This window comes from Salmo salar, chromosome 16 (genome assembly GCF_965601325.2).
Source record: "Salmo salar chromosome 16, fSalSal1, whole genome shotgun sequence".
In the NCBI taxonomy this organism is placed as follows: domain Eukaryota; kingdom Metazoa; phylum Chordata; class Actinopteri; order Salmoniformes; family Salmonidae; genus Salmo; species Salmo salar.
In genome coordinates this window covers 36,991,897-37,018,218 of record NC_138306.1, presented here as the reverse complement: position 1 = coordinate 37,018,218, position 26,322 = coordinate 36,991,897, and the positions used below count along the sequence as shown (strand labels likewise).

General features: G+C 42.2%; 1 protein-coding gene across 1 annotated transcript; it reads right to left on the bottom strand.

The window, feature by feature from the left end:
• Positions 1-477: 477 nt before the first annotated feature.
• Positions 478-25,974, bottom strand: sae2 (SUMO-activating enzyme subunit 2). The gene is given in 17 exon segments (NM_001141649.1): positions 478-1,234; positions 1,456-1,595; positions 1,702-1,807; positions 13,326-13,422; positions 13,682-13,837; positions 14,110-14,222; positions 14,790-14,883; positions 15,024-15,172; positions 17,888-17,987; positions 18,115-18,236; positions 18,377-18,444; positions 23,819-23,940; positions 24,066-24,166; positions 24,299-24,363; positions 24,450-24,520; positions 25,151-25,234; positions 25,806-25,974. Coding segments are annotated over 17 exon segments (1,935 nt in total). The 5' UTR covers positions 25,947-25,974; the 3' UTR covers positions 478-1,028.
• Between the last annotated feature and the right edge of the window lie 348 nt (positions 25,975-26,322).

Below are 26,322 nucleotides of genomic sequence, written 5' to 3'. Positions count from 1 at the left end.
TTATTGTAAACATGCTTATGTTATGGCTTTTCTTGTGTACTCCATTTACTGACAGGGCTGAGATGACTCTTTTGGACTTTAATCCCTACACACACGCACACACACACCTTCAGTTACAAAATATTTGCTCTGAAAAATGTTTTTCCTTCAGTCCCAGGACGTTGGAAGACAAACGTTAAAATGACGTTATGAAACTCATTCGCTCTTTCGGCAAACTTGTAATTGCTATGAGGCCTTTTCTCAGTCTGAACCCTTTAGAAGACAACTGTGGCAAAAATAATTTGTCTAACCAAAACCAAGCAATGAAAGGGCTTCATTGTCCCCCCCGCCCACAAAAGCACCGCAAATAAGTTAGCAAATTGAAATTTGGTGGTGTGTCCAGTAAAAACAAGCCAAAGTACTGATGTTCCAAACAAATACTGTATACCAGTAATACTGTGTATGCTAAAGCTTAAGAAAACAATTTTGGGGTCGTTAGATCTGTAAGTGTTTATTGTGTCGTTATCTATTTGGTCCAAAGGGAGGTTGAGGCCTGGATATGATGGCTCCAACTATAAACCACGTGAAAGATTTATAAATAAAGTAACAAACTCCAGTACAATTTATTTTTTAACCAGCTGTGACAAAGCAACTCACCCTGCAAGTGGTCAATGGTTAACAATTACAAAGAAAACTCAGTCAATGCTTGACTCAAAGAAATGATTGGGTTTGTTAACTTTTTTTTACATTCCTTCAATGGAGGTGTAAGTTTACTGGATGAAATATGCTGAAAAAACATTTGTTATTAAATGTTTCTTTCAGTCTCCCTACAAACCACACCCTGACTTGTGACATGACAAATACATTATAAAAAATACAAAAAGCTAAAAGTATTTTATCCACCTGTGATGGACCAAAATAAAAAAACTGGCACACTTAACAGTTTTTGTACATTTATATTTACACATGTTTGGTAAGAGGAACAGCGTATGAAAACACAAACACAGAGTTTCATCCTTCTGAAGAGGGGAGGGGCCAGGAGAGACATACTAGTCTAGTGCAATGATGTCATCATCGTCCTCATCGGCCGCCGAAGGCTGATCCAGGCGTTGGCGCTTGGCTGAAGCCTCGCCTGTCTCAGCATCATGGAGCTTCCTCTTGTGGCCTCCTGACTCCATGCGGACATCCATAGTGCTGGAGGACGGCTCCTCCTCGTCTGAATCAACTATCAGAACATCATCCTGCTCAGCAGGGGCTAAGAGGAGAAAGGAAAACAAGAGAAAGTCAGACGAGAGACGATTGACATGTACCTTTTTAGAGTTATCGTTCAGCTACAAAATAAACATAGCTGTACATGATTCTCAGTACTGTAAACAAAATGGTTTAAAGGACAGGACAGGTGACTTATGACCAGGATTTTGATTATTAGACAGTCTAAAACAGTCCATCTCTGTTGTCAATGTCAGTTTTGCTCACCTTTGGAAGAGGTGGACGGTTCTGCAGAGTCTTTGTTGCCGTTGGCAACATTCTTGTCCTCTTGTGCGCTGGGTGGGGTTGGGGCTTTGTCAGGGGCGTCACCCACCACCTCAAACTCCACATCCTTCTCCAAGTCCTCACTTTTCCAGACAAGCGCAGAAATACATTTACATTAGGGAAACAAATTTGCATTAGTCATGCAAATGCAAAGGCCTATACAGCACACAGATATCCATCCTCTCTTACCAGTGCATCACGTTAACCAGGAGTGTGTAATCCTGCAGAAAGTCATCCACTTGCAGACGGCTACCATGTCGTATCCCAAAGTCAGACAGAAACTTGCTGTTGTTTGCTATAAGAAGAGAATGGTGCATGATAATAAATATGTATACCTGATGATAAGAGTATACCGTTGAGTACAATATAGGGTTTAGCGATATTATGATAGCATCGTCTATCGACGATGATCGACGGCAATTGCCAATGGTGACAACATTGTGATGTGACAGACAACCTTTTTGCCCAGGGGTCTCCAACCCTGTTTCTGGAGAGTTACCGTCCTGTAGGTTTTTACGCCAACCCTAATACTTGGTTGATAACCTGAACCAGGTTAGTTACAACTGGGGTTGGAGCGAAAAGGACAGTAGCTCTCCAGGAACAAGGTTGGAGACCCCTGGTTTAGCCTATTTGAGCTTGACTAGCGCCGCGCAATAAATAACGGAGTCGGGCAGGGCAGCTCAGTGACATTCTGAGTAATTTGTCTATTCCTATTTGCTATAATCTTGTTTTATGAAAGGCTTCATATTAATGAAGGCTGGCCTATTTCAATAAATATGTTATACAGAACGCAAGAGGAATGTAGGCTAGACAGAGCAGAGTAGTACACCAAAGCAGCGCAAATTGGCCATTCAGAAAATATTCTCTCTCTCCCCCCTCTCTCTGTCGGATGCTTGGGCCTTACGGCCTAAACCACATTTTTATATATACAGTGCCTTCAGAAAGTATTCATACCGCTTGACTTATTCCACATTTTGTTGCGATTTTATTTTATTTATTTCACCTTTATTTAACCAGGTAGGCTAGTTCAGAACAAGTTCTCATTTACAACTGCGACTTGGCCAAGATAAAGCAAAGCAGTGCGACACAGAGTTACACATGGAATAAACAAACATACAGTTAAATAATACAAGAGAGAAAGTATATATACAGTGTGTGCAAATGAGGTAGGATAAGGGGGGTGAGGCAAAAAAATAGGCCATAGTGGAGAATTTATTACAGTATGGCAAATTGAACACTGGGGTGATAGATGTGCAGAAGATGAGTGTGCAAGTAGCAGTACTGGGGTGCAAAGGAGCAAAATAAATAAAATAAATAACAATATGGTGATGAGGTAGTTGGATGGGCTATTTACAGATTGGCTATGTACAGGTGCAGTGATCTGTGTTTGAGCTGCTCTGACAGCTGGTGCTTAAAGCTAGTGAGGGAGATACAAGTCTCCAGCTTCAGTGATTTTTGCAGTTCGTTCCAGTCATTGGCAGCAGATAACTGTAAGGAAAGACGGCCAAAAGAGGAATTGGCTTTAGGGATGACCAGTGAAATATACCTGCTGGAGCGCGTGCTGTGGGTGGGCACTGCTATGGTGACCAGTGAGCTGAGATAAGGGAGGGCTTTACCTAGCAACGACTTACAGATGACCTGGAGCCAGTGGGTTTGGCGACGGATATAAAGCGAGGGCCAGCCAACGAGAGCATACAGGTCGCAGTGGTGGGTAGTACATGGGGCTTCGGTGACAAAACGGATGGCCCTGTGATAGACAGCATCCAATTTGCTGAGTAATTTGTTGGAGGCTATTTGGTAAATGACATCGCCGAAGTCAAGGATCGGTAGGATAGTTTTACGAGGGCATGTTTAGCAGCATGAGTGAAGGATGCTTTGTTGCGAAATAGGAAGCCGATTCTAGATTTAATTTTGGATTGGAGATGCTTAATGTGAGTCTGGAAGGAGAGTTTACTGTCTGACCAGACACCTAGGTATTTGTAGTTGTCCACATATTCTAAGTCAAAACCGTCCAGAGTAGTGACACTGGACGGGTGGGCAGCGATCGGTTGTAGAGCTCGCATTTAGTTGTGCTTGCATTTAAGTGCAGTTGGAGGCCACGGAAGGAGTGTTGTATGGCATTGAAGCTCATTTGTAGGTTACACAGTGTCCAAAGAAGGGCCAGAAGTATACAGAATGGTGTTGTCTGCATAGAGGTGGATCAGACAATCACCAGCAGCAAGAGCGACATCATTGATGTATACAGAGAAAAGAGTCGGCCCAAGGATTGAACCCTGTGGCACACCCATAGAGACTGCCAGAGGTCCGGACAACAGGCCCTCTGATTTGACACACTGAACTCTATCTGAGAAGTAGTTGGTGAACCAGGCGAGGCAGTCATTTGAGAAACCAAGGCTGTTGAGTCTGCCGATAAGAATGTGGTGATTGAGAGTCGAAAGCCTTGGACAGGTCGATGAATACAGCTGCACAGTACTGTCTTTTATCGATGGAGGTTATGATGTCGTTTAGGACCTTGAGTGTGGCTGAGGTGCACCCATGACCAGCTCGGAAACCAGATTGCATAGCGGAGAAGGTACGGTGGGATTCGAAATGGTCGGTGATCTGTTTGTTAACTTGGTTTTCCAAGACCTTAGAAAGGCGGGGGAGGATAGATATAGGTCTGTAGCAGTTTGGGTCTAGAGTGTCTCCCCCTTTGAAGAGGGGGATGACCGCGGCAGCTTTCCAATCTTTGGGGATCTCAGACGATACGAAAGAGAGTTTGAACAAGCTAGTAATAGGGGTTGCAACAATTTCAACAATTTCCAGATTGTCCAGCCCTGCTGATTTGTAGGGGTCCAGATTTTGCAGCTCTTTCAGAACATCAGCTATCTGTATTTGGGTGAAGGAGATATGGGGGAGGCTTGGGCAAGTTGCAGTGAGGGGTGCAGGACTGTTGACCGGGGTAGGGGTAGCCAGATGGGAAGCATGGCCAGATGTAGAAAAATTATTATTGAAATTCTCAATTATCGCAGATTTATCAGTGGTGACAGTGTTTCCTAGCCTCAGTGCAGTGGGCAGCTGGGAGGAGGTGCTCTTATTCTCCATGGACTTTACAGTGTCCCAGAACTTTTTGTAGTTAGTGCTACAGGATGCAAATTTCTGTTTGAAAATGCTAGCCTTTGCTTTCCTAACTGCCTGTGTATATTGGTTCCTAACTTCCCTGAAAAGGTGCATATCGCGAGGGCTATTCAATGCAGTACGTGTTACAGCCCGAATTCAAAATTGATTAAATAGATTTTTTCTCCTCTCACTCATCTATACATAATACCCCATAATGACAAGGTGAAAACATGTTTTTAGAAGTGTTAGCACATTTTTGGAAGATGAAATATCTATTACATAAGTGGTCACACCCCATAGTCTATATTTTGTAGAAGCACCTTTGGCGGTGAGTACAGCTTTGAGTCGTCTTGGAAAGCTATGTATCAGCTTTGCACATCTGAATTTGGGGATTTTCTCCCATTCTTCCAGGGAACAGCATTCTTCAAGTCTTTCCACATACTTTCAATGGGATTCAAGTCTGGGTTTTGGCTGGACCACTCAAGGACTTTCACATTCTTGTTCTGAAGCCATTCCAGAGTAGCTTTGGCTGTATGCTTGGGCTCATTCGCCCCAACCGAAAGTCGTTTGCACTCTGAAGCTGGTTCTCATCTAGGATTTGCCTGTATTTGACTCCATTCATGTTCCTTCTATCCTTACCAGTCTCACAGTTCCTACCGCTGAAAAGCATCCCCATAGCATGATGCTGCAACCACCATGCTTCACGGTAGGGGTTATGTTCGACGGGTGATGAGCTGTGCCTAGTTCTCCCCAGACGGCGCTTTGCATTCAGGCCAAATATATTGAACAAAAATATGAAACGCAACATGTAAGTGTTGGTCCCATCTTTCATGAGCTAAAAAAAAAGATCCCAGAAATGTTCCATGCTCACAAAAAGCTTATTTCTCAAAAATGTTGTGCATAAATTTGTTTACATCCCTGTTAGTGAGCATTTCTCTTTTGCCAAGACAATCCATCCACCTGACATATCAATATGTCGATTAAACAGCATGATCATTACACAGATGCATCTTGTGCTGGGGACAATAAAAGGCAACTCTAAAATGTACAGTTTTGTCACAACACAATGACACAGATGTCTCGAATTGAGGGAGCGTGCAATAGGCATGCTGACTGAAGGAATGTCCACCAGAGCTGTTGCCAGATAAGTGAATGTTCATTTCTCTACCATAAGCCGCCTCCGTCGTTTTAGAGAATTTGGCATAACATCCAACTGCAGACCACATAACAACCCCAGCCCAGGACCTCCACATCCGGCTTCTTCACCTGCGGGATTGTCAGAGACCTGCCACCCGGACAGCTGGTGAAACTGAGGAGTATTTCTATCTGTAATAAAGCCCTTTTGTGGGGAAAAACTCATTCTGATTGGCTGGACCTGGCTCCCCAGTGGGTGGGCCTATGCCCTCCCTGTACCACCCATGGCCGTGCCCCTGTCCATTCATGCGAAATCCATAGATTAGGGCCTAATGAACTAATTTAAATTTGGTTCCTGACCAAAGTCCTTCATGCCTGGTTGCTCAGTTTGGTTGGACGGCCACTGTGCTCTTGGAAACTTTCAACACTAGAAATAGTTTCATACCCTTTCCCAGATATATGCCCCATCATAATTATATCTCAGATCTACGAACAGTTCCTTGGACTTCATGGTATAGTTTCTGCTCTGACATGCATTGTCAAACTGTGTGACCTTATATAGACAGGTGTGTTTCTTTCTAAATCATGTCCATGCAATTGAATTAGCCACAGGTGGACTCCAATTAAGCTGTAGTGACATCTCAAGGATGATCAATGGAAAGTGGATGCCCTTGACCTCATTTGGAGTGACATAGCAAAGGGGTGTGAATACCTATGTAAATAAGATTTCTGTATTTCATTTTCAATGTGTAGAAATGTCCAAAGACATGTTTTCACTTAGTCACTATGGGGTATTGTGTGTAGATGGGTGAGATTTAAAAAACATTGAATCAATTTTGTATTCAGGCTGTAACACCAAAATGTAGACTAAGTCAAGGTGCATGAATACTTTCTGAAGGCACTGTAAATAACGGACAGTCCTTAACTATCTTGTGGCTAGCCGTTTTTAAAAAAGTAGGCTATATTTCTTCTCACTCTCCATTCGATAGGCTATGAATATGACTTTGGGCTAGGCTATGCTTTCATCGTTTTATGCATGCATGTCGTTCTCCTGATCAAACAATGAATGCTGAATGCTAGCTGAGTTACATCACAAAAAGTAGTTTGAATAGCCTAAAAATATAAGGTAGCCAGGGGACTAATAATGAGAGAACAAACATCAATAGCCTATAGAAAAATTGAATAACAAGTTTAACAAAGTTTAAGCTTATTATGAAATAAATCCCTCCATGTGAGTCTGAAAACCAAATGGCCAATAACCTAAACTCAGCTAAAAAAGAAACGTCCTCTCACTGTCAACTGCGTTTATTTTCAGCAAACTTAAAATGTGTACATATTTGTATGAACATAAGATTCAACAACTAAGACATAAACTGAACAAGTTCCACAGACATGTGACTAACAGAAATTGAATGTGTCCCTAAACAAAGGGCGGGGTCAAAATCAAAAGTAACAGTCAATGCAGCTGGTGGCCACACCAGATACTAAGTACTGCAGTGCATCTCCTCCTCATAGACTGCACCAGATTTGCCAGTTCTTGCTGTGAGATGTTACCCCACTCTTCCACCAAGGCACCTGCAAGTTCCCGGACATTTCTGGGGGGAATGGCCCTAGCCCTCACACTCCGATCCAACAGGTCCCAGACGTGCTCAATGGGATTGAAAGCCGGGCTCTTTGCTGGCCATGGCAGAACACTGACATTCCTGTCTTACAGGAAATCACGCACAGAACGAGCAGTATGGCTGGTGGCATTGTCATGCTGGAGGGTCATGTCAGGATGAGCCTGCAGGAAGGGTACCACATGAGGGAGGAGGATGTCTTCCCTGTAACGCACAGCGTTGAGATTGCCTGCAATGACAACAAGCTCAGTCCGATGATGCTGTGACAAACCGCCCCAGACCATGACGGATCCTCCACCTCCAAATTGATCCCGCTCCAGAGTGCAGGCGTCATTCCTTCGACGATAAACGCGAATCCTACCATCACCCCCGGTGCGACAAAACCGCGACTCGTTAGTGAAGAGCACTTTTTGCCAGTCCTGTCTGGTCCAGCGACGGTGGGTTTGTGCCCATAGGCAACGTTGTTGCCGGTGATGTCTGGTGAGGACCTGCCTTACAACAGGCCTATAAGCCCTTAGTCCAGCCTCTCTCAGCCTATTGCGGACAGTCTAAGGCACGTTCACGCAGATGAGTAGGGACCCTGGGCATCTTTCTTTTGGTGTTTTTCAGAGTCAGAAAGGCCTCTGAAGTTATTTGTATTTTTACGAATTATCTTTGAAAGACAGGGTCCTGAAAAAGGGACATTTCTTTTTTTCTGAGTTTATATTCCTACTAGACATTAAAGAAGCTTCAAGAAAAGTTACAATTATAAACAGTAGCCTATTTCCCAAATATTATAATAGCCTAAGAAGGTGTTGTCCTAACGTTGCCGCTTTGAAAAACAAGAATGAAATCGGAGTCAATAGCCTAGACATAGGCTATTCTCAGCCACAGCTTTGAGAGATTAAACAAACAATATTTAGAGAGGATGAGACAAAGCAATTATCTAGTTCTGATGATGGTAGACTTTGCTTCTCTCCAGCCCATGATTTATAACCTAACTCACTACAGACCGTTCCTCATCAGTTGACCGTCACTTTGCTCCGTCATGTGAGTGTCACACACACGCATACAAATCTGTTCCACGCTGAAGCTCCACCAGAAAGGAATATAAGAAGTTTGCCTCTGCCCAGGCTTTCAACAACATCTCATCCTGAATTGTCCAGTTGTAGTCCAACTGTTTATTTTATTTGTTTTTCTCTCTCCAAATTTAGGGCCAATAGGGGGCAATACCATCGTATATCACAATGTTTTACGAGTACATAATCGCAATAGGACAAATGTTGACATTTTCCAACCCTAGTACAATATACAGTCCATAGCTTGACAACACTTGTCCTTTTGTCCGGGACAAGCAAAAAATAAAAATAAGATTTAAGTCCAAAAAACAAAAAATTGTCAAAGCACACATCACAATATAAAATAATTACTCCAGTCTGAATTGGATAAGAGGGGCCAATATTATAATCTATTTCTCATGTACATAAATAAATGCCTACATGTCAAAGTGTAGGTGCTATGCATATTGGCTACAGCCTCATATTATGTCCAAATCGATGCTGACATGAGGCGCCAGAACATTCTGCCAAACTTTTAATAACATATAGGCTAAATGGCAGTCATGTTTGACAAATATAATGAAGGATAATTAACATTAACGTACAAAAGCCTGGATTCTGTCAAAATACTCGAGGCACGGTTCGTTCAGATCAAATGGTCACAAGACTGGAGAGCAGTTTTCCCTCTAAGCTGTGCATGAGCTCCCCCCGGGACTGCCATGCAGAAGAAATATCAGTGCTCACAGAGAAGCACGAGAGTGGATTTCACTCAACTTTCTAGTTTTCCCCATTAGTTAACACTATCAACTTTCCCTTTACTGTGGGAATTGTGATGGAATCTACGCAATATTAGCCACTTTCAATGCAACATACCGAAACAAACTATGCAAGACTTAGTATGCAAAACAAACTATTTAAGAGATTTTGTTGTAGGCAGAACACATCTGAGTTGGAGTCTATTGCATGACAGGCACGATTCAGGCAGCACTACCCAGACCAGTGCATTGTAACCAAATCAGAGCTGCAGTAGGCAGCCAGAGAATAGCAGAGAAGCCGGTGTTTGGAGGATATATTGGCATGGTTTGCCGTCTCGGGCCTAACACCCGTGCCAATATATCCTCCAAACACCGGCTTCTCTGCTATTCTCTGGCTGCCTACTGCAGCTCAAACACCGGCTTCGAGGGCATTATCACTTTTATACAAACGGGTTACCAATATATTCAAATAATGATTGCTATATTCTAATTTAAAAGGTTTTGATTCATTTATTCATACCATTTCATCCTTCCAAAAGACAGTCACGACACAAATCTAGGGTTGCTACCCAAGCCGGCTGGTCGTTCGTTCTATTGGTTCGGTTGCTAGAGATGCGACCCAGTCGTTCAGTCTTTTTGTTCTGCATCTATGGACACGACTCAGTCGTTCGTTATAAATGTTCCATTGCCATACTGGCTGGCAATGTTCTTATCCGCATTTGCATTTAAGCTGTTTTCTAGTGACATTTATTTGGATACATCCATAACAATGAGCTAATGAGGCACAATTGTGTCAGGACACTGTTGTTCAGAGGCGCTAGTCAACAACACAGCTAACACAATCACTTCAAACTGAAGCTGCAAAGACGGCAAACTAGCTGCACATCGTTTCACCTTTTTTCAATTGATATTTCTTTGTATAAATACAAATGATGCCAGCTGATTCATGATTTCAACTGGCTGAGAAACGCTGCCTGACTCTCGTCCCGACACGTTCACTACTGTGGGAATGCTTAAGATCGAATTTCAATATTGAGACAATGTTGCAAATGTCGGAGAGACAGACAGCAAGATTAATACAAATCTCCTGTTGAAAACGAAAATGTTAGTCTAGTCTAAAAGAAATGTGAGATAATGTCTATATTCTTTTTATAGTGGAGATCAAGTTTATAAAGTACCTGGCTGGGCTGATGAGACAGTGGACTGCGCAGTCAGATGGAACAGATTAAATAGACATTTTAACCTGTCTGGGCTAGAGGGCAGTATTTTCACGTCCGGATAAAAAACGTACCCGATTTAAACTGGTTACTACTCTTGCCCAGAAATGAGAATATGCATATTATTAGTAGATTTGGATAGAAAACACTGAAGTTTCTAAAACTGTTTGAATGGTGTCTGTGAGTATAACAGAACTCATATGGCAGGCAAAAACCTGAGAAAATTTCAAGCAGGAAGTGCCCTGTCTGACAATTTGTAGTTCTTTCTAGTCCCTTTCGAAACTACAGTATCTCTGGGGTTACGTTGCACTTTCTAAGGCTTCCATTGGCTCTCTAAAGCCTTCAGAAAGCGGATTGAGGCGTCTCCTGTCTCTGGGCAGAGTATGGTAGCTCAGTTTGTCAGTGGTCTACCTGGTGACTAAGAGACTGGGTATGCGTGGTCCCACGACCATGCTGTTTTTTCTTTTCCTCTTTGAATGAAAACACTATTGTCCGGTTGGAATATTATCGCTATTTTACGAGAAAAATACCATTAAAATTGATTTTAAACAGCGTTTGACATGCTTCTAAGTAAGGTAAAGAAATTTTTATTTTATTTTTTAATTGTCTCGAAATGCGCTCGCGCGTTACCCTTTGGATAGTGACCTGAACGCACAAACAAAACGGAGGTATTTGGACATAACTATGGATTATTTGGAACAAAAACAACATTTCTTGTGGAAGTAGCAGTCCTGGGAGTGCATTCTGACAAAGATCAGCAAAGGTAATACAATTTTTCTAATAGTAATTCTGAGTTTAGTGAGCCCCGAAGTTGGCGGGTGTCAAAATAGCTCAGCCATCACGGCTAGCTATGTACTCAGAATATTGCAAAATGTGCTTTCGCCGAAAAGCTATTTTAAAATCTGACATAGCGATTGCATAAAGGAGTTCTGTATCTATAATTCTTAAAATAATTGTTATGTATTTTGTCAACGTTTATGGTGAGTAATTTAGTAAATTCACCGGAAGTTTTGGGTGGGAATGCATGTTCTGAACATCACATGCCAATGTAAAAAGCTGTTTTTGGATATAAATATGAACTTGATTGAACAAAACATGCATGTATTGTATAACAATGTCCTAGGAGTGTCATCTGATGAAGATCATCAAAAGGTTAGTGCTTCATTTAGCTGTGTTTTGGGTTTATGTGACATATATGCTTGCTTGGAAAATGGCTGTGATTATTTGTGGCTATGTACTCTCCTAACATAATCTAATGTTTTGCTTTCGCTGTAAAGCCTTTTTGAAATCGGACAATGTGGTTAGATTAACGAGAGTCTTGTCTTTAAAATGGTGTAAAATAGTCGTATGTTTGAAAAATTGAAATTATTGCATTTTTTAGGTTTTGTATTTCGCGCCACGCTCTTCCACTGGCTGTTGAATAGAGTGGGACGGTGACGTGCCACCTAGCCCATAGACGTTAACTTCATAGATTTAGCTGGTGGTAATTTGTGGAATAGACACCGGCTGGGAATTCTATTTTAACCAATCAGCATTCAGGATTAGACCATTGCCATATATAGATCTGTGCCATTCACTTTGAACTGGACTTTTTTTTAGCATCAGCAGTCGAGAGTAGATGTACTTGTTTTGAGATCAAAGCGAGAGCTTCATGTAGGGACGTGTGTACATTTGTTCATATCCTTTGCTAGTTAGTGAGTTATTAACCCAGTTATTGATAATTTGTAGTCAGCAATGGGGAAGTGACTGATTCCTACAAGAGCACAAATGTGTGCATTTCAAGACATCTTTGAAAAGTCAGTCAGCTAAAGAGCTTTTTTTGTCTTAAAGGGGCAATGTTGTATTTTGATACAGGCTTGAATAAGCTAAGTGGCCAATAGGCAGAGAGTAGAATAATTTGTCTGATTCACTGTAATAATGATGCATTTTATATTGTAAAGTGGTTTCTTGCATCAAACAACATGTTCAGTCACCTTGTCTGAAGGTCACGTGGTTAAACAGTTTTTAAAAATGTATTTAACCTTTATTTAACTCTTGCACTGAGATGCAGTGCCTTAGGCCGCTGCGCCACTCGGGAGCCCTGGTTAATGTTTTTTTCCAAAGTCTCAAAGTAGGCTTATATTGAACACATTGGCTGCTACTAACACATTGGCTGCTACTGTAGGCTGAAAGATAGCTGTTCTATTTCCATGTTAAAATGTTATTGGATGCATTCTCCATTGTTTTTGATGGTAGGCTACTCTTGTTTAGACTACATTATGATCAAATAGCCACAGTAGCCTACTTGACCACTGTTAAAACTAACTTAAAAGCGAGTGTTTTCCCGCTAATTGCATTTTTGGAACATTTGTATGTAGCCTACAGCCATGAGCGCATTGTTGAGCTTATAATATGAAGAAATAAAACTATCAACATTTTAAGCTAAATGGTCTGATCTGTTGCATCGACCTCATTGCTTTTCGGATTTCGCTACTCCCGCAATAACATCAGCTAAATAAGTGTATGTGACCAATAAAATGTGATTTGATTTTAAAAATAATATGTGCAGTGGTTGTATTTTGAACCGTAGACATTGTTTATCGTCCCAGGGACAACGGGACACCCTTCATTTCAAGCCCTGGAGGGAATTATTTTATAAACCAAAAAAGTATTTGGTTGTATTTGTAATGTTGCATTATTTTATAGGCTACCAAGGGTGGCCAACCATCTTTCAGGACAGCCTTAAAGAGGCAGAGTGTAGGCTGGACTATGCAAAGAAGCCAATAGGCAGAGTGTAGCTAGCCTACCTTCTTGTCTGATTCTTGAGGGTAAAAAAAATATAATAATGCATTTTATTTGTAAAGTGGCTAAAAAAAATGAATGTCAAGGCCTGCAGTCACAATGGGAACAGGTTGGCATCCTCTACTGGTCTCCTTGGGAACAGTCTGATATTATTCTGTGATTGTCTTATACCTTCAGTTTCACCCTCCTCAGAGGAGATGAGGATTGTCCCTTTCCCATCCTCGATCTGCACATCTGGCGCCACCATCCCAAACTTCTCCTTTAATATCTAACAAAGAAACAAGAATCTTTAGCGGAACACATAGATATGCTGATCACTTTTCACTGTGTTGTGGTGGTTGCAACAAACAAGCAAACCAGATTGGTTTGTATAGTCAATATCCATCTGGCTTCATCTCTGCCTCTATGGTCAAAAATGTCTTCATCACTGGCCAACAACGTCCATACCAGTCTGTTTTTGTCTGTCTTTATCAGTCTGATTGTAAGGATGGTCACACGCATACAGGAGCCAGAGAGGCATACATTACCTTGTCTTGAAGGGCCAGCACAAGAGTTTTGTGCACATTCAGTTTGACTGTAACCTCTGGCTTGCTGGCACACACATAACAGTTGGCACTGGGTGGGTCCAAAGCACATGGAACAAGCAGCTTTTTCCTGGGGTTAGGCTGCTTGTTCAGGAAGATCTAAGAAGACCATACAGGAAGGAACATTAGAAAATGTTTCAGAGCACAGTAGGCATACACCAAACACCCATAATCTGCTATTAAATTATTTACAACCATCATGGCTACAATTAGTGAATGAAATGCTGGGCCAAGTAAGTGATATTCTGCATTTTGAAAATAGCGCCCCATTCATACTGTCAAAGCTTCCCTGAGTGTGCAGACTAGGGGAAGATGATCAAAGGTAGAGTACCACCCTCTAAGAGTAGAAGGGATCTCTCCTGATTTCTCACCGTGCGACACTGCTCCACATCTCCAGACAGGATCTTCAGAGCCTCCAGCACAATGAGGCCAGCAATGACTGCATTGGTTGTGGCGATTGCTGGGATGATGTTCCCTGCCATGGCTGCAAGGAACAATTTACAAAATCAAAACACCATAATAGGTATCAGTCTTAGAAACATTTAAATGCCCAGTGCAGTCAAAAACATGATTTATATACATTTCCACAATATGAGGATGGAATAATACTGTGAAATTATGAAAATGATAATGCTCTTTTTAGTCTAAGAGCTGTTTGAAAAGACTGCTTAAAACTTCTGCCTGTTTTGGTGGGATGGAGTTTTGGCCTGCCTTGTGACATCAAGTGGTACATTAGTTAACAGACCAATAACAAAAAGTTCCAAACCTCTCAGCCAATAACATATCGTTTTCAGTTTCCCCCTGCCCACTCAGACCACTCCCATACAGTCCTAGCCATATTCTTGCTTGAGAAATTGACCATTTTAATTAAAAACAAACAATCACAGTAAGGTACTTAATTGTTAAGCAGAAATTATTTGATATCGAGATAAAAACAGCAGCATTGGAACTTTAAAGCAAGAAAGTAAAATCAATTGTATGAATCTGTATAAATAATAAATTGTCACAATAAGAACTTAACAGCTCGACATCTTTCACCCAAAATACCCACACTTGATGTCAAAACGGCTCTTCATGTTCATGCTAAAGATATGCATGCGCAAGTTGGCGGCTGCTGTCACAAAGTCCATCGCTGGAGGGTCATCCTAGCAACAGGAGGAAAATGTTACTCAAATGCAATGCCAAAAGAGCATCATCTTCCCAGGTCTATTTTCTATCTCCACCAAAATATTTTGTTCCAGTGGGGCAGTGTTGATTCTGCAATGTCCCATCCTTCGGTCCTCACCTTGTCCCACACAAGTTCTGCTCCATCCCCTTTGTCAGCCAGCATGGAGCGCAGGGTTTCCACGCTGCGGGAGAAGAGCTGGGAGTAACCTGCCACACCCAACACCTGTTGGTCCTTCAGTCCCGTCCCAGTCACCTCCTGGGGACACGCTATCGCACAACCAGAAAGAGAGAGAGAGACAATGACAAAACTACCACAAAAAAAATCCACTGGTCCACTGCACTCTACTGCAGCTTGGAGCAACATAATATGTATTGAACAAAAATATAAACGCAACCATTTCAAAGATTTTACTGAGTTACAGTTCATATAAGGAAATTGGTCATTTGAAATAAATTAATTCGGCCCTAATCTATGGATTTCACATGACTGGGAATACAGACATGCATTTGTTGGTCACAGATACCTGTAAAAAAAGAAAGAAAAAAAAGTAGGGGCGTCGATCACAAAACCAGTCAGTATCTAGTGTGACCACAATTTGCCTCGTACAGCGCGACACATCTCCTTCGCATAGAGTTGATCAGGCTGTTGATTGTGGCCTGTGGAATGTGGTCCCACTCCTCTTCAATGGTTGTGCTTAATTGCTGGATATTGGCGGGAACTGGAAAACGCTGTGGTACACGTCAATCCAGAGTAGAGGTCGACCGATTAAATCGGCACGGCCGATTTCAAGTTCATATAACAATCGGTAATCTGCCTTTTTGGATGCCGATTATGGCCGATTACATTGCATTCCACGAGGAAACTGCGTGGCAGGCTGACCAACTGTTACGCGAGTGCAGCAAGGAGCCAAGGTAAGTTGCTAGCTAGCATTAAACTTATCATATAAAAAACAATTTATCAATCTTAACATAATCACTAGTTCACTACACATGGTTGATGATATTACAAGGTTAACTAGCTTGTCCTGCGTTGCATACAATCAATGCGGTGCCTGTTAATTTATCATCGAATCACAGCGTACTTCGCCAAATGGGTGATGATTTAACAAAAGCGCATTCATGAAAAAAGTATAACCGTTGCACAAATATACCTAACCATAAACATCAATGCCTTTCTTAAAATCAATACAAGTATACTTTTTTTAAACCTGCATATTTAGTTAAAATAAATTCATGTTAGCAGGCAATATTAAGTTGGGAAATTGTGTCACTTCTCTTGCGTTCATTGCACGCAGAGTCAGGTTATATGCAACAGTTTGGGCTGCCTGGCTCGTTGCGAACTGTGAACTAATTTGCCAGAATATTACATAATTATGACATAACATTGAAGGTTGTGCAATGTAACAGCAATATTTAGACTTAGGGTTGCTGCCCGTTTGATAAAATACAGAACGGTTCCGTATTTCACTGAGAGAATAAACGTTTTGTTTACGAAATTATAATTTCCGGATTTTACCACATTAATGACCAACGGCTCGTATTTCTGTGTTTATTATATTATAATTAAGTCTATGATTTGATAGAGCAGTCTGAGCGGTGGTAGGCGGCAGCAGGCTCGTAAGCATTCATTCAAACTTTAATGCATTTGCCAGCAGCTCTTAGCAATGCTTGCTTCACAGCGCTGTTTATGACTTCAAGCCGATCAACTCCAGAGATTGGGCTGGAAATACTAAAGTGCCTATTAGAACATCCAATAGTCAAAGGTATATGAAATACAAATGGTATAGAGAAATAGTTGACGCGTCATAATTCATATAACTACAAAATGTCTTAACTGGGAATATTGAACCACCAGCTTTCATATGTTCTCATGTTCTGAGCAAGGAACTTAAACTTTAGCTTTTTTACATGGCACATATTGCACTTTTACTTTCTTCTCCAACACTGTGTTTTTGCATTATTTAAAGCAAATTGAGCATGTTTCATTATTTATTTGAGACTAAATAGATTTTATTATAGATTTGATTTATGTATTATATTAAGTTAAAATAAAAGCGTTCATTGTTCATTCAGAATTGTTGTAATTGTCATTATTACAAATATATAAAAATTGTCCGATTAAATCGGTATCGGCCTTTTTTGGTCCTCCAATAATCGGTATCGGCGTTGAAAAATGATAAATCGGCTGACCTCTAATCCAGAGCATACCAAAAATACTCATTGAGTGACCTGTCTGGTGAGTATGCAGGCCATGGAAGAACTGGGGCATTTTCAGCTTCCAGGAATTGTGTACAGATATTTGCGACATGGGAAGTGCATTATATGCTGAAACATAACATGATGGCGGCGGAGGAATGGCACGACAATGGGCCTCAGGACCTCGTCACGGTATCTCTGTGCATTCAAATTGCCATTGATAAAATGCAATTGTGTTCGTTGTCTGTAGCTTATGCCTGCCCATACCATAACCCCACCGTAGAGCACTCTTAACATCTGCAAATCGCTCTCCCACACGACGACATGCACGTGGTCTGCAGTTGAGGCAAGTTGGACGTACTGCCAAATTATCTAAAATGACATTGGAGGCGGCTTATGGTAGAGAAATGAACATTAAAATCTCTGGCAACAGAGCTGGTGGGCATTCCTTCAGTTAGTATGCCGATTGCATAATTCCTTAACTTGAGACCTCTGTGGCATTGTGACAAAACTGAACATTTTAGAGAGGCCTTTTATTGTTCCTAGCACAAGGTGCACCTGTGTAATGATCATGCTGTTTAATCAGCTTCTTAATATGCCACACCTGTCAAGTGGATGGATTATCTTAGCAAAGGAGAAATTCTCACTAACAGGGATTTAAACTAATTTGTGCACAAAATTTGAGAGAAATAAGCTTTTATTTTATTTCTGCTCATGAAACATGGGACCAACATAATACACAATGCGTTTATATTTTTTGTTCAGTGTAGGATGCTAATATCTTACCAAGTTTCTGAATCTCTAGCCAATCCAGAGGGAGTGGCGCTTTCCTCTTCTTCCACAGCTTGTCCATGGTCAGGAGGTACTGGATGTCATCTTTGAAAAGCTGGAGGACCACACAAATCAAATGGCTATTAGCCAAAGTCGAGGGGCTAATAAGCTTGTTGACAAGACAAGGGGACACTTTCACTTAAGCAGTCCTTTAGTAAATGCTTGTTCACACTAAAGCCTACCTTGTTGAAGAGTTTGACTGCGTCGTAGCCTGTGGATCGTGCCCAGTCCTTGGTGGACACCCGCTTGATGTCTCCATCCTGATCAGATGCTGTGGCTCGGGCTTCAGTGTCTGCAGGGTTCCCTGAGAATAGGAGACCTCAATGAAAACCAGTGTACACAGCAGCCTTTTACTGCATACGTGTCAGTGCATCTCACCCCTCTGGTCTATGGAGGGCAGGGAGGTGGCAGTATTAGAATTCTCTAGTGTTGCGCTCTACTCACATGAAAGCTCTGGGTCAGCTGTGTCAGGGGACACCTCCTGATCTGCATCCTCCTCTCCAAAGAGCTGGCTGAGGTGGAGATTAAAATAAAACTGGATTGTCACTATCATGGGCTTAATCTCAACCTCCCAGCAATAAAACATATCTCTGCAAGCAATACCACCACTCACCTAAGGATGTAGATAACAATCATGACCTATTCCTCATTGATTTACAACTCGTGAGATACATACAAGTTATCTTCCAAGATGGCGTAGCAGTAAGACGTGTTTGTTTTCGTCCCATGTAAATATTCAGTCTTTTTCAGGGTTTTTAAGTATACATTTGTTTCCATTTTCAAATTAAATATACCTTTCATCAACCCGCCTTACACAAGGTGGTACGGCTCTGCTATTTTTTAGACCTTATAACTGGAATCTCCATCAGCAGCAAGCCAGCTACTGGCTATTTAGTCATTGTTAGCCACTGCTAGCGGTCTTTACCTTTAGCTCGGACTCCAGACGCTTTAGCCCGGATAATACCTGCCAGTCTGCACAGCGCAATATGTACTCGCACCCTACCATACCCTTGTCTGTACACTACGCTCTGAATCTATTCTACCACGCCCAAAAATCTGCCCCTTTTATTCTCTGTTCCCAAAGCACTAGATGACCATCTCTTATAGCCTTTAGCTGTACCCTCATCCTACTCCTCCTCTGGTGATGTAGAGGTTAACCCAGGCCCTGTGTGTCCTCAGGCGCTCTCATTTGTTGACTTCTGCAACTGTAAAAGCCTTGGGTTCATGCATTTGCTTTATTCAATGCTTTAGCACACTCCGCCAACCCTGATGTCCTAGCCGTGTCTGAATCCTGGCTTAGGAAGGCCACCAAAAATTCTGAAATTTCCATCCCCAATTACAACATTTTCTGTCAAGACAGAACTGCTAAAGGGGGCGGAATTGCAATCTACTGTAGAGTTACCCTGCATAGTTCGTTCATACTATCCAGGTCTATACCCAAACAGTTTGAGCTTCTACTTTTAAAGATCCATCTCTCCAGAAATAAGTGCCTCACTGTTGGGATCATAGCTTTCAGACCCCCCTTAGCTCCCAGCTCTGCCCTGGACACCATATGTGAATTGATTACACCCCATCTATCGACAGAGTTCGTACTAAGTGACCTAAATTGGGATATGCTTAACACCCCAGCCGTCCTACAATCTAAGCTAGATGCCCTCAATCTCACACAAATTATCAAGGAACCTACTAGGTACAACCCCAAATCCGTAAACATGGGCACCCTCATAGATATCATCCTGACCAACTTGCCTTCTAAATACACCTCTGGTGTCTTCAACCAAGATCTCAGCGATCACTGCCTCATGGCCTGCGTCCGTTATGGGTCCGCGGTCAAACGACCACCCCTCATCAATGTCAAACGCTGCCTAAAACACTTCAGCGGGCAGGCCTTTCTAATCAACCTGGCCCAGGTATCCTGGAAGGATATTGACCTCGTCCCGTCAGTAGAGGATGCCTGGTTGTTCTTTAAAAGTGCTTTCCTCACCATCTTAAATAAGCACACCCCTTTCAAAAAAAATTGAACTAAGAACAGATATAGCCCTTGGTTCACTCCAGGCTTGACTGCCCAGCACAAAAACACCCTGTGGCGTACTGCAGTAGCTTCAAAAGGTCCCCGCGATATGCAACTTTTCAGGGAAGTCAGGAACCAATACACAGTCAGTTAGGAAAGCAAACAGAAATGTGCATCCTGCAACACTAAGTCCAAAAAGTTTTAGGGCACTGTAAAGTCCATGGGAATAAGAGTACCTCCTCCCAGCTGCCCACTGCACCGAGAATAGGAAACACTGTCACCACTGATAAATCCGTGAGAATTTCAATAAGCATTTCTCTACGGCTACCCCAACCCCGGCCAACAGCTCTGCACCCCCGCAGCAACTGGCCCAAGCCCCCCCCCGCTTCTCCTTCACCCAAATCCAGACACCAGATGTTCTGAAAGAGATGCGAAATCTGGATCCCTACAAATCAGCTGGGCTAGACAATCTGGACCCTCTCTTCCTAAAATTATCTGCCGACTATTACTAGTCTGTTCAACAACAACGTATCATCTGAGATTCCTAAAGATTGGAAAGCGGCCACAGTCATCCCCTCTTCAAAGGGGAGACACTCTAGATCCAAACTGTTACATACCTATATCCATCTTGCCTGCCTTTCTGAAGTCTTCGAAAGCCAAGTGAACAAACAGATCACCGACTATTTCAAATCCCACCGTACCTTCTCCGCTATGCAATCTGGTTTCAGAGCTGGTCACGGGTGCACCTCAGCCACGCTCAAGGTCCTAAACGATATCATAACTGACATCGATAAAAGACAGTACTGTGCAGCCGTCTTCATCGACCTGGCCAAGGATTTCGACTCTGTCAATCACAACAGTCTTATCGGCAGACTCAACAGCCTTGGTTTCTCTAATGACTGCCTCGCCTGGTTCACTAACTACTTCTCAGAGTTCACTGTGTCAAATCAGAGGGCCTGTTGTCCGGACCTCCGGCAGTTTCTATGGGGGTGCCACAGGGCTCAATTCTTAGACCGACTCTTTTCTCTGTATAGATCAATGATGTCGCTCTTGCTGCGGGTGATTCTTTGATCCACCTCTACGCAGATGACACCATTCTGTATACATCTGGCCCTTCTTTGGACACTGTGTTAACCTGTTAGGGCTAGGGGGCAGTATTTACACGGCCGGATAAAAAAACGTACCCGATTTAATCTGGTTATTACTACTGCCCAGAAACTAGAATATGCATATCATTATTGGCTTTGGATAGAAAACACCCTAAAGTTTCTAAAACTGTTTGAATTGTGTCTGTGAGTATAACAGAACTCATATGGCAGGCAAAAACCTGAGAAGATTCTGTACAGGAAGTGCCCTCTCTGACCATTCCTTGAGCTTCTTGACTCTTTTTATTGAAAACTTAGGAAGTGTCACGTTACAGCAAAGATCCTACGGCTCCCATAGGCTCTCAGAACCCGGGAAAAAGCTGAATGATGTCGAGGCAGCCCCTGGCTGAAAAACATTAGCGCGTTTGGATAGTGGTCGGTCAGAGTACTATGAGACTGAGGCGCGTGCACGAGGCGACCCCATGTTTTTATTTTCTCTCTCTTTGTACTAAAACGCAGATTCCCGGTCGGAATATTATCGCTTTTTTATGAGAAAAATGGCATAAAAATTGATTTTAAAAAGCGATTGACATGCTTCGAAGTGCGTCGTGCGCATCACCCTTCTTTACACGTCGGATAGTGTCTTGAACGCACGAACAAAACAGAGGATATTTGAACATAACTATGGATTATTTTGAACCAAACCAACATTTGTTATTGAAGTAGAAGTCCTGGGAGTGCATTCTGACGAAGAACAGCAAAGGTAATAACATTTTTCTTATAGTAAATCTGACTTTGGTGAGGGCTAAACTTGGTGGGTGTCTAAATAGCTAGCCCTGTGATGCCGGGCTATCTACTCAGAATATTGCACATAGCGAGTGCATAAAGGAGTTCTGTATCTATAATTCTTAAAATAATTGTTATGTTTTTTTGTGAACGTTTATCGTGAGTAATTTAGTAAATTCACCGGAAGTTTGCGGGGGGTTTGCTAGTTCTGAACGTCACATGCTAATGTAAAAAGCTGGTTTTTGATATAAATATGAACGTGATTGAACAAAACATGCATGTATTGTATAACATAATGTCCTAGGCGTGTCATCTGATGAAGATCATCAAAGGTTAGTGCTGCATTTAGCTGTGGTTTGGGTTTTTGTGACATTATATGCTAGCTTGAAAAATGGGTGTCTAATTATTTCTGGCTGGGTACTCTGCTGACATAATGTAATGTTTTGCTTTCGTTGTAAAGCCTTTTTGAAATCGGACAGTGTGGTTAGATTAACGAGAGTCTTGTCTTTAAAATGGTGTAAAATAGTCATATGTTTGAGAAATTGAAGTAATAGCATTTCTAAGGTATTTGAATAACGCGCCACAGGATTCCACTGGCTGTTACGTAGGTGGGACGATTTCGTCCCAACGACCCTAGAGAGGTTAACAAACCTCCAAACGAGCTTCAACGCCATACAACACTCCTTCCGTGGCCTCCAACCGCTCTTAAAATGCTAGTAAAACGAAATGCATGCTCTTCAAAAGATCGCTGCCGGCACCCACTCGCCCAGCATCACTACTCTAGACGGTTCTGACTTAGAATATGTGGACAACTATAAATACCTAGGTGTCTGGCTAGACTGTAAACTCTCCTTCCAGACTCATATTAAGCATCTCCAATCCAAAGTTAAATCTATAATCGGCTTCCTATTTCGCAACAAAACTGTATATCACTGTATATAGACCTTTTGTTTTCTTTTTTTCTACTGTATTATTGACTGTATGTTTTGTTCATTCCATGTGTAACTCTGTGTTGTATGCGTCTAACTGCTATGCTTTATCTTGGCCAGGTCGCAGTTGCAACTGATAACTTGTTCTCAACTAGCCTACCTGGTTAAACAATGGTGACATTTTTTTATTTTTTTTAAAGCCTGCTTCACTCATGCTGCCAAACATACCCTCGTAACACTGACTATCATACCGATTCTCGACTTCGGCGATGTCATTTACAAAATAGCCTCCAACACTCTACTCAGAAAATTGGATGCAGTCTATCACAGTGCCATCCGTTTTGTCAACAAAGCCCCATATACTACCCACCACTGCGACCTGTATGCTCTCATTGGCTGGCCGTCACTACATATTCGTTGCAAAACCCACTGGCTCCAGGTCATCTATAAGTCTTTGCTAGGTAAAGTTCCGCCTTATCTCAGCTCACTGGTCACCATAGCAACACCCACCCGTAGCACGCGCTCCAGCAGGTATATTTCGCTGGTCATCCCCAAAGCCAACACCTCTTTGGCCGCCTTTCCTTCCAGTTCTCTGCTGCCAATGACTGGAACGAATTGCAAAAATCGCTGAAGTTGGAGACTTATATCTCCCTCACTAACTTTAAGCGTCAGCTGTCAGAGCAGCTTACCGATCGCTGCAGCTGTACACAGCCCATCTGTAAATAGCCCATCCAACCAACTACCTACCCCATATTTGTTTTTCTGCTCTTTTGCACACCAGTATTTCTACTTGCACATCTATCACTCCAGTGTAAATTGCTAAATTGTAATTACTTCGCCACTATTCGCCCATTTATTGCCTTACCTCATTTGCAGATACTGTATACAGAATTTTATATTGTGTTATTGACTGTACATTTGTTTATTCAATGTGTAACTTGTTTGTCGCACTGCTTTGCTTTATCTTGGTCAGGTCGTAGTTGTAAATGAGAACTTGTTCTCAACTGGCCTACCTGGTTAAATAAAGGTGATATAAATAAAAAAATAATTTAAAAAGCACTTCAACAACACTTACTTGAACAGGTACTTGGCCCACACAATGCAGTGTATAGGCTCAGAGGGGGTGTTGCGAATGGTACAACCAGGGAAGGTTTTCTGTGTGGGTTTGGGCTGGCACTCATAACACTCAGTAAGACCCTATAGTGTGGAAAAGCAAGGAGAGGGAGGTGATTATTTCACTCTGTATCTAATGAATTTTTACTGCACTGAACATGACCATGCATCTAATCGGCATCCACAGGTTGTTTTCATCCGTGTCTTACCTTCTTAATAACGGTCACCTGCCCAAGGTAGCCAGCTGTGCCACTCTCAATCAGGGGAATGTCAGCTGCAAGACACATCCTGTTTACATGGTTACGAGCCGCTGCAAGGATGAAAAGATTCAGCTGGCGGTAAGACCAGGACCACAACAGGGAAGAGATACCAAACGTACTCTACGGACAGACTAGGGGTAGGGAAAGAGGGTGTAATTAGGGGGAAGTAGATATTACTATACCTCGATTGTCCAAAGCATTCATGACAAGCATGAAGTTCCTGAAGAATTCCACATTGTAATCTGGGCTGTGAAGGACAAACATACCAAACATTAAACAGGATCAAGGACATTAAGTTCTCACACCGGCAACTCACAACACTAGATGACTTACTTCATGATGCTGTCATGGTAGGCTGTAATGTTGGCAGTGGGACAGAATTGCAGCACACTCTCTTTGGCCACCTGCAAGACAGCCAGCCGTAAGTTTACAAATAGTATTTAGATTGTGTACAGCATACACTGAGTGTACAAAACATTAGGAACACCTGCTCTTTCCAGGTGAAAGCTATGATCCCTTATTGATGTCACTTGTTTAATCCAATTCAAATCAGTGTAGATGAAGAGGAAGAGACAGGTGACTGAAGGATCTTTAAGCCTTGAGACATGAATTGTGTATGTGTGCCATTCAGACAGTGAATGAGCAAGAAAAAATATTTAAGTGCCTTTGAATTGGGTATGGTTGTTGGTGCCAGGCACACCTGTTTGAGTGTGTCAAGAACTGCAACGCTGCCGGGTTTTTCACACAACAGTTTCCTGTGTATATCAAGAATGTTCCACAACCCAAAGGACATTCAGCCAACTTGACACAACTGTGGAAAGCATTCGAGTCAACAAGGCATGCATCCCTGTGGAACGCTTGACACCTCGTAGAGTCCATGCCCTGACGAATTGAATCTGAACAGCCACAGGGCAAAAGGGGGTGCAACTCAATATTAGGAAGGTGTTCCTAATGTTTTGTCAACTCTGTATTTTAGAATGCACGACCAAGTGATCTCATGTTTGTGAAAGAACAACAAAGCATCTGTCCCCTACCTGCGCCTTGGACTTCCCCACATGTTTCTTCTGGAACAGGAACTGTCTGTTCAGGTTGCTCACATCAATAGTGTCCAGATCAATCTATAAATGAGACACAGCAAATCGAAGTTAAAACACAATTACTGATAGAAAAAATGCAATTAATAAGATCAAGACAGGTTCACAAAAAAGTTGAACGTGGTATGAAAGACTTTGCTACAAAGTGTATAACGTTAGCTAGTTAGCTACCTACCGTGCGTTATGATATATCTAGCTAGCTGCATTGTAGTTTACATTGCTTATCACCGGCATTGCTAGCAGCTAGCTAATTAGCCTTCAAGCATACCGGTATGGGCAGCATAGCATTGTCTAGCTAACGTTAGCAGACCACAAAGAGGTCGGAACAACATGGCGCGCAATTGAAATTCTGGACGAAGTGACCTAAATGTTGTGTTTTTATATACACATGCATGTAACTAGCTAGCTATATAACTACATTGCTAACTCCACCACTTACATATAGCCAGGTCCATGTGAAAATGTTCTAATATATACACTTATTTCAGACTAGCTAGCATGCTAGCTACATTATATGCTAGCACGCTAGGCCTTTCACACATCAGCTCGTAGCTGCACAAAGACCCAGCAAATGTCCGCCCCCTGCACGACTTACAACTTCTATATTTTTGAAGCCGGTGAGTACAAGATTTTTCAAGAGCTCGCAACCAATTCCTCCAGCTCCGACCACCAGCACCCGGCAAGCGGATAAGGAATCAGCCAGCTCTTTTCGGAGAGACCCCACTAGTTGTACCATTGTTGATCAGAAAAAGACAGAAACTGCAGTAGACCAGAAGAGAGAGGAGCTAGCTATGTGGCTAACAAGCTAGCTAGCAGCAGGCACCACCTCCTCACTCCGATAAGGGGGCCTTTCCACATAAGCACACAAAGACTGATCAAACACTATGCCTATAGTGCCGCCTTCTGGAGAGGCGAGGTTTAGGCTTTTGAGTTGAGTTCGTTGAGTTTCCTTCTCTGACAGTACAGTGCTGAACTGCACACCAAAACCATGACCAAAATAGGCGTTGTTGCTGCCTTTCTCACTATGTGGGTGGGAAGATATTGTTGGATACCAGTTTTGATGATATAGCTAGTTCAAGATAGAGCAGTGGCAAATTAATTCCATTCAGATT